General features: G+C 42.0%; 1 protein-coding gene across 1 annotated transcript in view; it reads left to right on the top strand.

Annotated features, from left to right (window-relative positions):
• Nucleotides 1–16,820, top strand: part of IRF2 (interferon regulatory factor 2) — a 351,614-nt gene that overhangs the window by 289,925 nt on the left and 44,869 nt on the right. The window contains exon 8 of the mRNA XM_086962480.1: nucleotides 10,244–10,296. Within this exon, the coding sequence (XP_086818606.1) occupies nucleotides 10,244–10,296 (53 nt within the window). The remainder of the gene's footprint in view (nucleotides 1–10,243; nucleotides 10,297–16,820) is intronic.

Raw genomic sequence — 16,820 nt, 5'->3', positions numbered from 1 at the left:
TTCAGGTGGATGACAACTGCATGGTCCTGTTTAGGTTCAGTTGCCGCTGGTCACCTGGCCAGTTCCAGGAAATACCTCTTGTAACTTGTTGCAACACAATAGCTTGACAGGATGTCAGCCATTTCTTTGTTCAAGGGGGAACAGGTCCAGTTTTAAGGGCTCCTCTCAGGTCACAGACAACAGGTCTAATCCTCTTTTGATCTTCCGCGGGTCCAGGAAGTATTCTGAAGCAGTAGCCTGAAGGTTCCTCATTTAAGCCTGGCCCTAACTAGTGGGTGGCACTGACTCCTTGGCACGCCCTAACCAGTGGGAGTAAAAGTTCCCAGGCCAGCCCTATGCCTTTTAGGTTTTTTCAAGATGGTGAAAGTCTTCAGCCATGCTAAACTTGGGCCCTGAGGCCTTTGGGGGGGGGGGTTGTGAGGAGTGTACTATAGTAATCCTAGTATCCTCACAAATCTAACACTGAAATCCAGTTTGAGGCAGGCACTGTACAGTACACACAGAAAATCCAGAGACAGAATTCTGGTAGGACAAATACAGAAGCCTTCAGCAACCAGACAGTGTATCCACAAGAACTGTTTTGGCATCCTGTTTTCCTCTGCTTCAAGTTTGCCCAAAGGGTTGTATGTAAATACAGGGAGCGCTGAACCATGTCAAGCAGGGTTTAACACTCTAGTGTCATAAAGGATGCCCACAGCCATCACCCTTCTCCTGACCTCAAAGGTGGCGTCTCTGCCCATTCATGTCGAGCTGTCGATCAAAGTGACCTATTGTGTAGCTCCTGGGATTAATTTCACATCTCATTCATACCATATTCAGGCCAGGTACAGGCTGAGAGAATCTTCAGCATTAATGCAATAATCATCATAGTGGGAGGCACAATAGGTTCTGCAGTCCGCTGGCATTGAACGGCCATGCCTTGGGTGCATTTTGTAACACATAATATGGACTTTATAGACAAGTTAAATATACCAATTAGGACTATGCAAGAGACATGTTACTACTGATTAGCTGAGGTAAAGTGCACAGAGTTTGAAAGCCAGCAGAAATATAGGGTTCTGCAAAAAGGTGAAAAATCAGGTGTGACCACACAGAAAAGGCAGGTGTCGGTTTGGCCATCAGAGTGTGGAAATGTTTCCCCAATCCTACACAAGATGCTTGTTGAAGCCGACTGCCAGTTAATTCAGATTTACAATTTTTACTCGAGCGGCAGCTTTCTCGACGCGAACGGGCAGTATCTCAATGTTAGCTGTCACGAGCATACGCGACCACTCGCAATGAGAAACCTGCCCACGCCACCCCCCAATCCTCCCCAGAGAGAGAAATTTCCCTGGGATGTTGATTGCTCGTGCTCCCCAACCTGATTTTGACTATCGCAAACAGAGAAAAATCTCGCTGGGAGGTTGATTTTTCCCCGCTTGCGGTCGCCAACTTTACGATGACGAACGCAAGCAAGGAAAAAACTCTGCAAGCTCTGCGTAACGCGGAGTGTAGAAAGCTACGCAAACTCCGTGAGCGGAGTTCACAGCCCAGGGTTACAAAAAAGTTTATAGCCTCCAAATCATGGACCCAACCATGATGGAATTCTTGAAGAAAGGGGGAAATTAACATCTTTTTATCTTGTTCAGAATTTGTTAGTGAGCCCTTAGAATTCATGATATTAGGTATTCAAGAATGTTCTCTAGTCAAACATAATCCAGTGGCAAGTAAATGAATTTGCCGCTTTAGGTATTGTGACTTCTCTTTGGGTTTTAAGAGATATCCTAATTCTTTACTGCATTGTTCTGCCCGTGTCAGATCTGTTTTTAGTTTCATTCTCATGCTTGATCTTTGGTCACAACATAGATATGTTAGTTTTCAGCTATTATGCTACTCAAAACTTTCATCGTCAAGTTCTATTACCTTCTGCAGTTTAGTATATTTCGAGTTGATTGCTGTTGGCTCATCATTTGAGCCCCATTCCTTTTGCCTTCCTTCGTCCCTGGTATGTTAACATGTGTTACCATGCCCAATATCGTTTACCCCTCTTCAGGACTTTTGATTGTAAGGTTCCTGGAGTCCTACTGTAACAGTAGCGCAAAAGGGAAAGCCTATCAGTATCTTTTTATCTCGGTCTCAATTCTCTCATGATATCTAACATGGCTCCTCTCTTGCGCAATATGGTTTGAGACAAATCATGATAGAGTTTGGTATATCGAACTTCTTTCAGTATTCTGTTTTTTACAGTTGGTGAGATCACTTTGAAATTGTTTCATTTAAGGAGCTCCTGTTGACGTTGGTCAGGTTTCTGTTTTATGTGTTCTCACTATGTGCACTTCACAGTCTTCGATCTTGTTCAATACTTGTTGAAAGAGAACTTGGCAAAATGTCTCTATATTGTCAACATTTTCCCTTGAGTTCCTGATACTTATCCAGCTCCAAATCATTACATTTGTCTTTGAGATCTTTTAGTTCTTCTGTCATATTTTGTATAGCATCATAGGTGTCCTTCAGTGTCATTCCCATTGTGGTAGTACCAGCATCATTCTTACTGATGCAATCCCCAAAAGATTGAATGTCCTTACACATTTGCATTATCTTCGAGGATATCTCCATTTTCATGGCTAGTATCTTGTCAGAGAAAGTCGTGGTTAACTTGCCATGGAGATTGAATAGGAAGTTGTGATTGCTGATCACTTGCTCACCTATACAAATGTTCTTCAGTATATATATATCCCTTTTCCAAGAAGGAACCAAAGTTGCTCTAAAAGTATTTTAATGTCTGCGTTTCTCATGTGGGGCTAACTAATTCTTGCTGGGTTGTTCTCAGCTCTTCATACGTTTCAGGAACTGTGTTGTACACTGCAATTGTTAGTTTCTATATTCACTGCCATAGCTTAGATGTATTGTTGAGAGGATGTAAATCTAGTCAGTGCACTTCCATTTGTATGGTAGTTCCTTCTAATCTTGCACTGGGAAGCGTTATTAGTGTTTTCCCTAGGGTTTAGCATTTTCCACATGCTGCCCAATTCCTTTACCACACCCTGGTTATCTTCATTGACCTTTCCTTCTTGTCATGAGTCTAGAGCTTTGGTTGTGCCCCTTTACAATCATACTCTTTTATATTTTCAGATCACATGGCAGGTACTGTTTTTCCATTTTTCACTGTCATTCCCACCCCGCTATTAGTCATGAGAAGGCTCTAAGTCTCTCCTCTGATGCACATGTTAGTATTTGTTTCTTTCTTCAATGATTTTCTCTGTGGAGAGGCAAGGAACAGCACTTTACATATCCTCTCGTTGGAAATGTGTCCTTAAGTTCTGTCTCATATGGCAATGTTATCATGACCCCCATTCCAAAAGTCAGCTACAGCTGCTTCTCCAGGCCAGTGCTTCCCATTTTGTCTGGTAATTGGCAACGACTTGCCCCCTCTGAGCTTTTCAGTTGCCTGTTGTGTTTGCTGTTCCTCTGCCATCCAAGCATATTTTCTTATTTGTGATTGACACTACAACCATAATTCAAAAATAAAGTATGGTGTGAAAAACCAGAGTGGAGAGCGAGGGTATCTATCATATAATCATGTACATCATGAGTTATGTCCATTAAAGAGACCAGCCTACGAGCAAACTTTACCCAAAAGGCTTAGCAGAAATAAGATAAAGATGATTGGCACTCCACAAACATTCAAGACAGTCCTGCATATTCAAGCAAAACAAAGCTGACCGCATTTCTATACACTGCTTTGACCCCCTCATGACCAGATGAAATCCTACACCAACTACCTCCTGTAGCTTCCTCTTTCTTTACAGACCACCACTAAGCAATACAACATTCCCAGACATGTTTCTAGACACGGTTTCAAACCTTATGACACAACATTCCAGCCTGTGCATACTTGGTGACCTGAACACATGGTTTGACAAATCCAGTATGCCCAATCCAAGAACTATCATGACTGGTCTAGACACACTGAACCTACATAAGATTGTCCACAAACCCACATAAATTGCTGGACACATCCTAGATGCCATTTTTGCCAATACAGAACTAGTTACCTTTCAAAGGATTACTCCAGTCACATGGTCAGACCACCATCTGGTAGCTTTCCAAATCAAAACACTACAAATCAGGATACCTAAGGCCATCATACTTGCATTCACTTATCAACCAAGGAACAAGCTTAATTTGGAATACTTTGAAACACAACTAACTTCCACAAAAGCTTTGAGTGGCTCCAAGAAGCGTTTGATATCCTAATACCACTAAGAACAACAAAACAGGTCAAAGGAAAACAAGCACCTTGGAGGAATGCAGACCTAAAAAAAGATAAAGCAATGAATTGCAAAACTGCAACACACCTGGCTCAAAACAAATAATAGTCAAGGGAAACGTCACCCACGCAAACTTAACAGACTATACAAGTCCATAATCAAAAAAAGCAAAGAATTTTTAGAAAAAGTACTATTCAAACAGACTTTAAAATGCTAAATGTGCAAATAAAGAATGTTATAAATTCTCACAGAATTTTGTGAATCCACATGCACAGAAGGAACTCCTCCTAGGACTCATGAATTTAGTAATAAACTGTAAAATCATAAACAACCAAAGCAGACATATTTGGATTCCTATTTAAAACAAAAGAAAACCACAGCACCAGCCCACTTCCTACAATTCCCTCCAAGGGTAGGCTATCCCAGTCTCTGCATTCCTTCAAACAACTATCACAAAGTCAATTTATGGATCTGGTCAAAGCAAGCAGACCAGATGGCTGTCCACCACAAATCTTCAAGAACATTCTTCTAACTAACTTTGCTGCCACATCCAATGAGAAAAATACTCGCTAATGCTTTAACTAAAGGAATCTTCCAAAAGACTTAAAAAAGGCATACATACTTCCATTAATGACGAAAACAAAAAACAGCCAGCCTCACCCATATAGCCCTTCACACTGGCAAACCTGAATACCTGGCGAAAAAACTCAAAAAAGCCGGCCAGACCAGGAACCTAAGAAGTTTAAACTCCCTCCTACTCATCCCTCCAAAAACAAGAAAAAAAGAACTGCGGACAGATCCTTCACCGGAAGCGCTCCCAAAATCTGGAACTCCATTCCCCCTTTCATCAGAACCAATTCCTCCTTTGTTGAATTCAAAAGCCAACTTAAAACCCTGTTGCTCAACCGCTCCCCAGGGATTGGATAGCTCGAGGCAACTAGTAGATATTGAGCTCTGCTCCATCTCTAAGACTATGATAAAACCTGAGGACATTTCTGTCTCGCGAGACAATGTCTTGATCTATTGTTCTATTATTCGTTCTTCTATTAACTTTCCACCCGTCTTTTTTGTATATGGTGATTATCTGCTATGTAGCTGGTGATTATCGGCTAATGTCTGCTGTAAAGCGCTCCGATACCCTAGGGTCAGGCCAGCGCTATAACAAAACTTCTTAAATAAAAAAATAAAAAACCTGGACCCACATGACTCAAACAACTACAGATTGATTACAAATGGACCTTTCCTGGGCATACTGATAGAAAAGCAACATTCGCCCATATGTCCCTACTCATTGAAGAGAACTCCATTCTTTCCTACTTCAAAACAAGACTCCGTCCAGGAAGAGGCACAGAATCTGCCCTCATAGCCACCTGGGATGTAGACCGGAACGGGGTTAGCAGCACCTACTCTTGGACCTTTCAGATGCCTTTCACACAGTTGACCATGACACTCTAATCCAACGATTCTACAAAGCTGGCATAGAGGGGACTGCTCTTGACTAGATCACATTCTACCTTCAAAACAGGATATTTGTCATCCATCTCCCAAATAACCGTCCCCTTCTCATCCAAACTGTAGTTCACAAAAGTAGGCATCCGTCAAGGCTCTATCATCTCATCCATGCTTTTCAACATCTACATGAAATCATTACCGGCAATGACCAATGAATTTCAGCTCATATGCTATAACTTTGCAGATGACACACAAATACTTCTTAAACTAGAAATCCCCATAGGCCTTGGAAACTCAAAAATCTTCAGTTGCCTCGGAGCCGTTGATCAGTGGATGACATGGAGCCAGCTTAAATTGAATCCTTCCAAAACAGAAATACTCATATGAGGGGACTGGATAAATTATGACCCACTCAGCGCTTGACCTGACGATCTGGGACAACCTTCTAAAGTATCTATGGAAGTAAGAAACCTTGGAATTACCATTGATTATAAATAAATGCCCATGCAGAGAAGTTAGCAAGAGCAAGCTTCATTACTATGAAAACTCTGCAATGCATCTTCCCCCACCTAGGATTTTCACACCATGCCCAAGCTACTATCTCTCTTGTAGTGTGTAAACCTTATTACACAATGGCCTCTACCACAATCATCTTAATTAACTATGAAAAAACTAACCACTATTTCTGAACTCTGCAGCCAGACTACTCCTACATGTAAAACCACAAGCCCACATCTGCCCTGCCTTGAGGGCCCTACATTGGCTACCGGTTGCCAGAAGATCCACCGTCAAGCTGCTTTGTATCACCCACAAAGCAATACATGGAACAGGACCACTTTTTATCAGGAATAAAATCACCAAATAAATCCAACAAAGGAACCCCTGCTCAAGTTTGGAACTTAATCTCAAAACGGCAGCATACAGGAAAAACCGTGAGTGGTACATCTTTCTCTGTTTAAGCAGCCGGATTATGGAATTCATTACCCCCCAAACATAAGAGCCCCCATAACTACCTTATCATCAAAAGACTTCTCAAGAGCTGGCTCTTTCCTACACGACTACCACACTCAAGCATAAATATACAGCATATAACCCTCTGCATATAAATATGTATATTTGGATTAAATGTATGTATTTAGATATGTGCATTTCTTTGTGCAAAATACATGCTACTTATGATTTTAAAATATATTCTTTAGGTGTGCTTAACAAATGTATATATTACTTATGGTGCTACACACAGACACATATATTCGTGCATTATTTTATGCATAACATGTATATAGGTCACTGCACAGTTTTCATACAAGTTATTTGATTAGATGCTTATGGTCTTGCTTTATTTTATTTATCACAATATGTAAATGTGATCAAAACAATTGCATCTATAAGTGCTTCACTATTAAAATATTGAGGAAAACATAAAAATAAATATAATCCAATAAAAAAACAATAAAAAAAACTTATAAAAATACACAAATATACTACCTTTTACGTACAGCAACATCTGAAAGTCTAAATTTCTAACTGTCTATACTTGCACATATGGAGCATTATGCAAAACAATTTTATATCTCTTTGTTATTTTCCTTATACATAGATACCCTTTCTATGTAGTTATGTATCTATATATTTGTTACTTTACTCTCACTGGAGAACAAAAGAACAAAAAAAGCCTTCAACTCTCTCACATGCACTATTCTGTCTCATCCTATTCCTCTCTCAATATATCCTCTACCTCCTCTCTGTGACTCATCCATAACCTCAATCTAATTCTATGAGCTCCTCAAGATCTTTTCTTGACTCCTCCTGCCTCTATCCCTTCTTGATTCACCACAAACCTCATTTTGTTACTATGATCTTCCATATAACCCTTTCTAGATTCTTCCCTCCTCTGTCCTTCCTTGACTTACCCCTAACTTCATTTTATGATCAACAGCAACTTGATCAACAACTTTTTCAAGTCATAAGCTGAGGTTTGACAAACAAGGCAGATGGATTCCGACAGTGAGATGGGGAGTGGGACTTAGACCGGAACTGGCGGAATCAGAGGAGACTACACCAACGTCTTTGCGCAGCTAGCAGGAGGTGTACCTTTCAGTCTTCCCTGGTTAAAGCTATGCCAAAATTTTACAAGTAACAGCATGGTGCTGAAAGGGAGCAGATCGAAGTAGAACAGATGATCTCAAGAATGTGTGAGAAGAGTTCTGAGGGCATGGTGCAGTATCTAAATTGGCATTCTAATGGCCCATCAATACTGCATTTAGCCCATCGGTCTTGAGTGGCAGAGCACGTGCGATAGAACTAATGTGTTCAAAGAGGGCTTTGGTGGGGCTAAAATTAAATTCCAGCAGCAATATATTGATGTCAAAATGTGTGTTGGTGAGCTTTCCAACTGCCACTGTAACTCTTAAGGCTTTGACATCTTTTTTCCTCATGGTTCAAGGTGTAGATCGAATAGTTATTCAGGATTTAAGTATACTAAACTATGACCACTAGCATCTCCGAGTCACTTATCACTGATGGAAAACAAATCAAGCTGATAATTTAGAAAGAATGAAATCATAAATTCTTTAATGTTTTTTTATCACATTACAGTGATTGCCACATTTGGTGGCTATTTTTCTCAATCATGGAGGTGGGGGGAGAGTGTAGATGAGAGGTCTACGGTCAGCAGTGGGAACAAATGCAAAAGAGTCTCTGCTCTCAGACTTGCTTTCACATTGGATTTAAGTTCATAATTAGAAACTAATAGGGATCAAAGTTCAGAGTGCTCATTATAACCAAGAGATTCCAATGATAGTTGTGCACATCCTAGGATGAGATAAGACCATGTGATGAAGTATACTACAATTTGAAGGTAAGTTTATTTATATCTAAGAACATCTTGGTGATTTAATTTGTTTTGAAAGAGTTCGCTATATATGTTGTGTTATATAGGTTAGGACTGCAAATATTTTATTCAGTCTGGTGAAGCAGTTTCCTTTAGTCATGCACCAGATTCAGTACACAATATAATTTGCCAATTGGCAGTATGGGGCAAGATGGTCTCTCCATGTTCACACCATAATGTGCTGTATTTAGAAAACGCAAACCACTGGCAACTTAACTATGGTAAACTTAACTATACATATTTGTGGTTATTCGGAGCTTCTCATACTGTAAAATAATACACATTCTGTTTGGCCTGTAAAATAATTCCACTGTAAAACACACACTTGTAGACTGACCATCTACACACCTTCTCCAAGGACTACGGTTGTGTAGAAGACTACGATGATCACCTCATGCCTACTTATAATGTTGATGTCAGGCTTTAGTTGGATTTACTAGATGGCGGTGTCTAGATACTTTGCTGGCCTATTTCGTTACGCATCATTAAAATATTATAACATATACATTTATAGTAATGATGCAATTTGATAACATCCCTACTAGGTAGGTTACAGATTTCACATGCTGCAACACCTCAGCTGAGTCACCAGGTTTGTGATTTTCCCAAATGCACATGTCCATGCTGCTTGTGATTATGTATTTCCACAGTGAGGTGTAGACGTGAATTATTCCTTCCAGCTACACCACAGCCGTATCTCTCCCACATCTGCAGCCAGCTTTGCGTTCTTGCAGCATGCTACTAATATTATCAGTCTGTTATCTACTCATCCTTGGTGCACCCTACGGATGTTTTCAGATGGACTCTGCCCGCAAAACATGCTTCTTGCGCGCAATAGTTTAAGTTTGTGAGAGCTAGCCATTCTTGCTGTACGCTGCTAAGGCTATTGGATAGTCACACAGCCTGTGCCAACTACAGATCTATGCTGGACACAAAGTTTTTGGACAGTGTTGTAGCCTCAGCCAGCAACACAATCTTGCTGCACACTGCTCGAATTCCGAGATGTTGAGAACCTCTACCAGCTATAAGTTTGTTGCTAAATGCACGTTCTAATCTGACATTCTTCGTTATCTACACATCCGTGCAGTACTATGTGAATGTTCTTGGATGCTCTGACAGTCTGCGTGTCATCAGTAACTGCTGTGCCATCAACCTTCTCTTGCAGTCACACATTGGAATTACACTCCTCTGACACACACAACTTCACCTCTTACATATTCTCTTCTAATTACACAATCCTCAGTACTCCAGAAGTCGGCTCCTCCAGTTAAACAGTGGAAGTGATCATACTTGGCTTTACCTTTGTCGATGAACGGGCCTATATCTGTTGGAATTTGAACTCAGTAATTTCACTAATCTTAGTGATTTTCACCAGTTGTTGATCATGCCCAGTGCTTCACAAAGTTGCTTTGGTGCTCCTTTCTTTCACTGGTCTTGTTTTTGTGTAACAAATTGGAATCTTAAGTGACGGGTAAAAAGGCAAACTAAAGAGCTGGAAATAGGGTTGATGGCACTCTCCAAATGCAATAGGTTTTCACTGGAATAAATCTGGGTTGGTTGCTGTTCTAAGCATGTCATGCAAGTCTAGTTTTAATTTATTATTGTATATTTTGTTCATTTCATGTACACTTTCATTTTTCTTTAATAGAAAGTGAAACAGATAGCGTACCAAGTGATGAAGAAAAAATCTCTGCTGTGACGGTGAGTGTTAGTAATTAATAACAAAATGGACATGTTTGTACTTGAAAAACGTTTTAGTGAATTGTTTAATGCCTTAATTTCTTAGTTAGTTTTTTTCTACTCTAGTAGTATGTAAAGCAACGTTATTATATAATGTAATGTTTGTTGTGTTCCCAGCATTTGTAGAGTGGGCTTCTACAGTTTGTGTAGTCCCAAATCACTATTACAGTTTTGGCGTCTTTTACAGTCCTGGGATTCTCGTTGATCAGAGTCCAGTGAGTCTACAGTTCCAAAGTCATAGAACAAAATGCCTGTCCCATGTCATGTTTAAGGGTTCATGCTGAATAGTGGCTGGCATTGCTGGGCTGTGTCTGATTCTGCAACAGATCTTCTTTTTTTAAATCTGTTTTTATTAATTTTTAATGTTTTTACATTAAGACAAATTGTACATAGGGTTCACATATGTATCCAATTGGAACTTGTAAGAGTTTCTTTTTTACATACATCAGCTGGTCTATTCACATAAACTGTAGCCAGGTCAACGATTTTCTATACAGTGCACATTTACCACTCTTTTAATCTCATTACTTTTACATGCTAGGATTGTTATGCAACTGTATTACTTTTTATCCCTTTCCTTTTCTTTTTCCTTTATTGCTTTCAACATTTTTAACGCTGCCGGACCCCTCTAGGCTAAGCATAGCTTGCACATTATTGCCATTGACTGTGATTATGCTTGCTAACAGAATAAACTGTGGGAAAGGGTCATAATATAACAAGAACAGATGATACGTAATGATTTTTTAATTGAGTTGCGAATGCTATCGCTGGGGCGCCCTGGTTTTATGTCATACAGAATATGATACACATGGCTAACATCGGCGTTATGGCGTTTATTGGGCTGTGAGGGCGCCTGCCCTGTGATGCTAATTGCCCATCTGTTTTATGTCTAAATCAGCATCTTGGTTTAGTCTAATTATGTGTCCCTGTTCATCTCGTCGTTGTTATTATTGGGGTGAAGTAGGTTCATCATTATTATCGATGTTTGAGAGAGTTGTTAGAATTTCGTCCCAGTTGCTAACGATTGGGGTCTTTCGGAGTCCCAACGTGACTTCTCTATGAAGTGCCGCACTTTCTGCTTTTGCCCAGGTGAGCTTTGAGCATCTTCACATTACAATGTTTGGGGGAAGAGAGGCTTTCCACTTTTTGGTAATTAGTCTCTTGCTACCACCATTCCTAGATCTAGGAATCGAGAAGTGACTTTGTTGCTCCGATTCCTGTGATATAGATGTAGTATGTATGTGGGCCATTCTGGGCAGAGGTCTCTATTTGTGCAGTGCACTAGGTCTGCTGTTACTGCTCTCCAATATTCGGCTAGCGTGGGACACCCCAAAGCCTATAGAGTAAGTCCGCGCCTACAAGTGCGCATTTAGGGCATTTTGCGTCTTGACAACTAAAGTATTTGTTGATGTTTACAGGAGTGAGTTATGCTCTATGTATGATGACGAATTGGATCTGACGTAGACGCGTGTTTATTGGGATGTATACAGGGCTCTGCAAAACCAAATTCCATTCCATGTTGGAAAGTTGTGACCTGCTTCGGTTTCCCAGTGCTGCCTGAGTGTTGACATGTTGGCAGCTGTGTGGTGTCACAGCAAAGCTGAGAACCATTTAGTCAAGTGCCCCCCTTGGCCCATACCACGAATATATGGCACTGTGAGGTGCATGGTTGGTTCTGTGGATAAATCACCCCATTTGGTAGTGGTAGGTAGTGCTGGCATGAGAGAACGATGCAATAGGAATTGCCCTGGGGGGCAATTCCCCGACTTCTACGAGTGTGGCATATGGTTGTAGCGCCCCATGAAGGTATAATTCTCCTATTTCCTGAATTCCTGCGTCCCTCCATTCCTGCTGAGGTAACTGTGGCACCCCTGGGGGTTCCTTCCATTGGGAGGGCGGGAACGTATGGGGTGGATGTTCAAGTTATGTATAGTGCTCTGCGGAAGCTATTGTGCGCCACACACAGTAATAACGAGTTTGGGGTCTGGCTTTGGTGCAAGGATGGAATTACCTCAGCAGGTCTGGGAGTTGTGCAGGAGAGAATGTAGTCACTGTGTCTGTCCGATAACCACCTGGCTGCCCACTGCAGTTGGGCAGCCAGTTAGTATTCTCTAGATTTGGGACAAATAGACCCCTTGGTCTGTGGGTAAATATAGCTTTCTGATTGCTACTCGGTGCCTTGAATTTCACCATATAAAATCTCGAATCAGAGTCTCTAAGAGGTGAAAATAAGATGGGGGGACGTATAACGGGAGGTTTGTGAAATAATATAAGAGCCAGGGGAGGATTACCCTCTTTATCAGTGCCACCCTTCCCGTGATTGATAGCTGTAGAGTTTTCCAGAATGACGTTTGGGACCTGAGTGCTGCTATGGCCTTGCCTAGATCCAGTAGATCTCGCAGACTGCGGTATACGCGTATCCTGAGATAGCGGAATGTGGTTTCATGCCATTTAACTTGTTCTCCATTTAGTGTATAACCAGGGTCTGTATTGTTTTCGCTAAAGGAGTACAGGCTGAATTTAGCGACATTCACCTTAAGTCCTGATATGTAAGCGAATCTGTCATGTAGAAGGGATTATCAATGCGGTATTTAGCGGATGTACCTTATGTACAGCAGCAGGTCGTCTGCGTATAACGATATATCGTGTGTCATCTCCTAGTATGATACCCTCCCTCACCTCTGATCAGAGAATTTCTGCGAGTGGCTCAATTGCGAACGCAAAAAGGAGTGGGGAGAGGGTGCCTAGTCCCTCTGCATACCTTTAACGGTTCTAACATATAAGAGCCTGTTTTTACCCTTACAGTTGGCACATGCTAGTGAAATAGGCTCCTAGATTATATTTGTTTAAAACCCCAAAGAGAAACCATCATTCTAGTCAATCAAAAGCTTTCTCCAGGTTCAAGACCAGGCATCTTGCACAGTGCCCAGCAACTGTGTGAGTAAGTAGCTAGCCTGAAGAAAAGTCCTAAGTTTAATGAGGTGCTTCTGGAGGGTATAAATCCGTTGTGGGCTGCGTGCACTAATGAGGACAATGTTTATGCAAGACTGTTGGCCTGTAGCTTTGGTAGTATTTTATAGTCGACATTTAAAAGGGCTAGCGATTTGTAAAATCCCATGTCTGTGGGATCTTTGTCCAGTTTGGGAAGGGATACCAATCTTGCTTCCCGCATGGATGGGGGGAGCTGCTGCGCATTAATTGCTTCTGTATACAATGTGTGTAGGTGGGGGACTAGTGCTGTGGTGTCGGCCTTATAGAATTTTGCTGGGAGGCTGTTCGAGCCAAATGTCCTCCCGTTGGTCAGAGCCATGATTTCACTTCTAATTTCTTCTGGTGCTATTTGTGCATTCAACTGTAGTCTCTGGTCTGACGTGGTTTCGGGCAGTTGAACCCAGTCTGGAAACTCTGAGAGTAATCTGTCGTTAAATGGTCTCAGGGATTGGTACAATTTAGTGTAGTGTCTGGTCATTGCGTCATGTATTTCATGTTGTGTATAGACTAGCTGTCCTGTCGCGGTGTGTATGGCTCCTGTGGGGTGGCTTATTTGTTCTTGATGTAGGAGCCATGCTAGCATTTTGCCTGCGCAGTCTGCAGTGGCATGCATACATGCTGAATGTGCTTTATAATTGTGGCAGCGTGGCTGCTCCAGTAAGTCTATGTGCTCTGATCTTAGTGCGTCTGGTTTGCTAGTGTTTGAGTTGCCCGCTGTTTGCTTGATTTCTTGCCCCAGCAGTTGTCGTTCTATTCCGCTACGCTTGTCGGTAAGTTGTTTTCCAATGTTCCACGTGGCCTGAGCAGTGCCCTCTCAGGGTTACCTTGAAGGCGTCCCACTCCATAAGGGGATTTTCTGCTGTGTGTTCATTTATCTCGAAATATTCTAATATGGATGTCCATAGGGACGCACAAAATGCCTGGTCCTTATATACTACTGGTTGTAGATGACAGGTAGGCACTGGAGGAGGGCCTGTGTCCCATGTGAGTTGCAGGAGCTGTGGATTATGGTCTGAGAGTGTGCGGCCTAGATGATTCCGCCACAGATCTTGGTAGTGAATTAGGTGCAGGGATGTCTATGATGAAGAACTTCGTCGTTTCTTTCATTCCACTAGTGCGCCTGGTTGTGGTTTGCTTGGTATAATGAGGTTGTTCTATTAAGTGCAATTATTAGTTGAATATATGGCTTCCATGCAATGGTGTGCATTGGTTTATGTGAAATGTTCAAGCTAAATTGTTCAGAATAATTCCTATACATATGTTGGTGAGAGATTGTAAATTTCTGATGCATCTTCTTGCGGATTCCTCACCTTATGAATACTCCTATCGTTCTTCAAACTAGTTTGGAAATATTTTTTTTTTCAGCAAGGACTTGAGCTCCACCAGAAGCCCCAAGCAGCTCCAGACGCGGCTCTGCTTTCAGACATAATGTTATCTGTGTATATTAGGCACAAAAGAGCAAGCTAACATTAGTTCCTGCCTCATTGATGCAGACTGGAGCACTTTGTCTCACCAACAAAATTCTCGAATTTAGACAGTGACTAGGTTAAAAGTCTTCTCAAAGGCCATCAAGCTTTAAGCCTTGCTGATGGTACTGCAAGAAGTCCCACAACTACTGTATGTGGTGCCTGGGATTGGGACATGATTCAACTGCCTATTACTTTTGCACTTCCAGACAAGAAAAGGCTTTCAGGAAGTGAAAGGCATAGTTATTTTTGGCCCAAAGGGAGACCCCCAAGTTGTAATTCACCTTCCAAGGAGTGTTCTCCAAAGCGATCCTCCCACAAAAAACCCACAGAAAGTGCTATAGCAGAGAAGAGATCCCTTTCTTCATCGAAGAAGAGGCCCAGTCCCAGGGACTTTTCAGTCACAACTCAATTCACCGTCGCTGGTCTCTTACTCAGCAGAACACTAAACGCCTAAGAAGGCAAGGTCGAAGTTCACTGGTATTTCAGCTGACTGCCCAATTTGAGATCTGGCTAGCTAATCTGGATCTTTTCATGATCGATCAGCAGCTCCTTTTCCTGCAAGTTTGACGACTGGCTGCTCTCACAAGCTTTGGCCTCACTGCCAAAGGTGAAGTCAGAACTCACTGTGTCCTGTTCGTTTGGCGCCTCCTTCAACACCGACCCCGAAGTTGGTGGTGTTGCTATACATGGAGCTCGATCCGATACCAGCCATTAGAACAAAAGATGACGACTTAAGAGCTGATCACCTATGCCGACACATTAGACTGATGCCCACAGTAACTTTGATTTTCAAAGTGCCAGTAGCCTAAATACTTCCCCAAAAGGGGACATTTCCTCCTCCTGTGGTCCTGATACAGATAGGTCTTGCCTTTCACAACTGTTTTTCTGAAGGTGGAGAGGCCTGAAACTGGCTTGGACTTCTGTGGAATTGAATTCAAGCATTCTTATAGAAATTCTGGTTCATTTACAGTTTTTGTTAAACCTTTGCTTAATTTTAATGAGGCTTTGCTATACTCTAAAATGGCTGCATGGTAGAAACTATTTTTGGCCCAGTACGTCCATATGCATATTTTCTGGTGCCATAGTCAAGCTCCAGTTAGCACACACTTTTTGTCCCCCCCCCCCTGCCCCCCCCTCCCCCCACCCATTACTGGAGAGCCTGGTGTTTCAGAGATTTTCCTCAAAACAGAACCCAAAAGCCTTTTCTATGGTTCCTCCGGAGACTGAGTCCAAGAAACCTGACAACATATTAGTCTCCAGCAGCTTGGCTTTTTCTCACAGCTAAAACTACTTGACCTTTGGGCTGCTATGTCCTTGTTTTATGGCAAGTGGCAAAACTCATAGTTCTCCTCCTGTTAGACTATATGAAGGAGCTATTCTCAAACGTGCTGGGTGATGGAATGGAAGTATACAAATGTATATTGAAATGTGACTTTGTGGTTGTGGACACCATGGCCCTGGCCCTGTCTTAAAAGTGCAGCTGTCGCACTACGCCACAAGGTCACTACGCCACAAGGCTTATGTATATTTTCTGGGGATGTGAGGATATGCCTAAAGGCATGTCCTTTGATGGACAGAGACCGTTTTGGAGATGAAGCGGATTCCACATGGAAAGCTTTGAGAACAAAAGGGTAATGACTTGTTCCCTGGGATGGCCTCCCCTCTACAGATTCTGTTGAGGCAAGTTTGGATCTAGAAGGCCTCTGGGGCAATAGTAGCAGCAGATCCAGTACTTACTAGCCTCTGCTGGTCTGCTGCCTCTAAGCCCCTCTGACTCCCAGCTTCATGCCGTCATTTTTCAATGGGGAGGATCTTGTCTCTCATTTTTTCATTAGTTGGGAGCCGATAACTGGATCATTCATCTGATCTGGCGGGGCTAACCCTTCCCCTTTCATTCTTCATACCGGATCACTGCCTCTTTCAAAGTTTATGCTCAAATTCACACCTCCGTTTTAGAGGACGAGGCCTTACTGGGAAAAGAGACCATAAAAATGGTGCACTCAGAAGAGAGGGCCACATGATTTA

Source organism: Lissotriton vulgaris, chromosome 3_1 (assembly GCF_964263255.1).
Source record: "Lissotriton vulgaris chromosome 3_1, aLisVul1.2, whole genome shotgun sequence".
In the NCBI taxonomy this organism is placed as follows: domain Eukaryota; kingdom Metazoa; phylum Chordata; class Amphibia; order Caudata; family Salamandridae; genus Lissotriton; species Lissotriton vulgaris.
The sequence above is the reverse complement of the archived record's forward strand: the minus strand, read 5'-3'. Positions and strand labels throughout refer to the sequence as shown.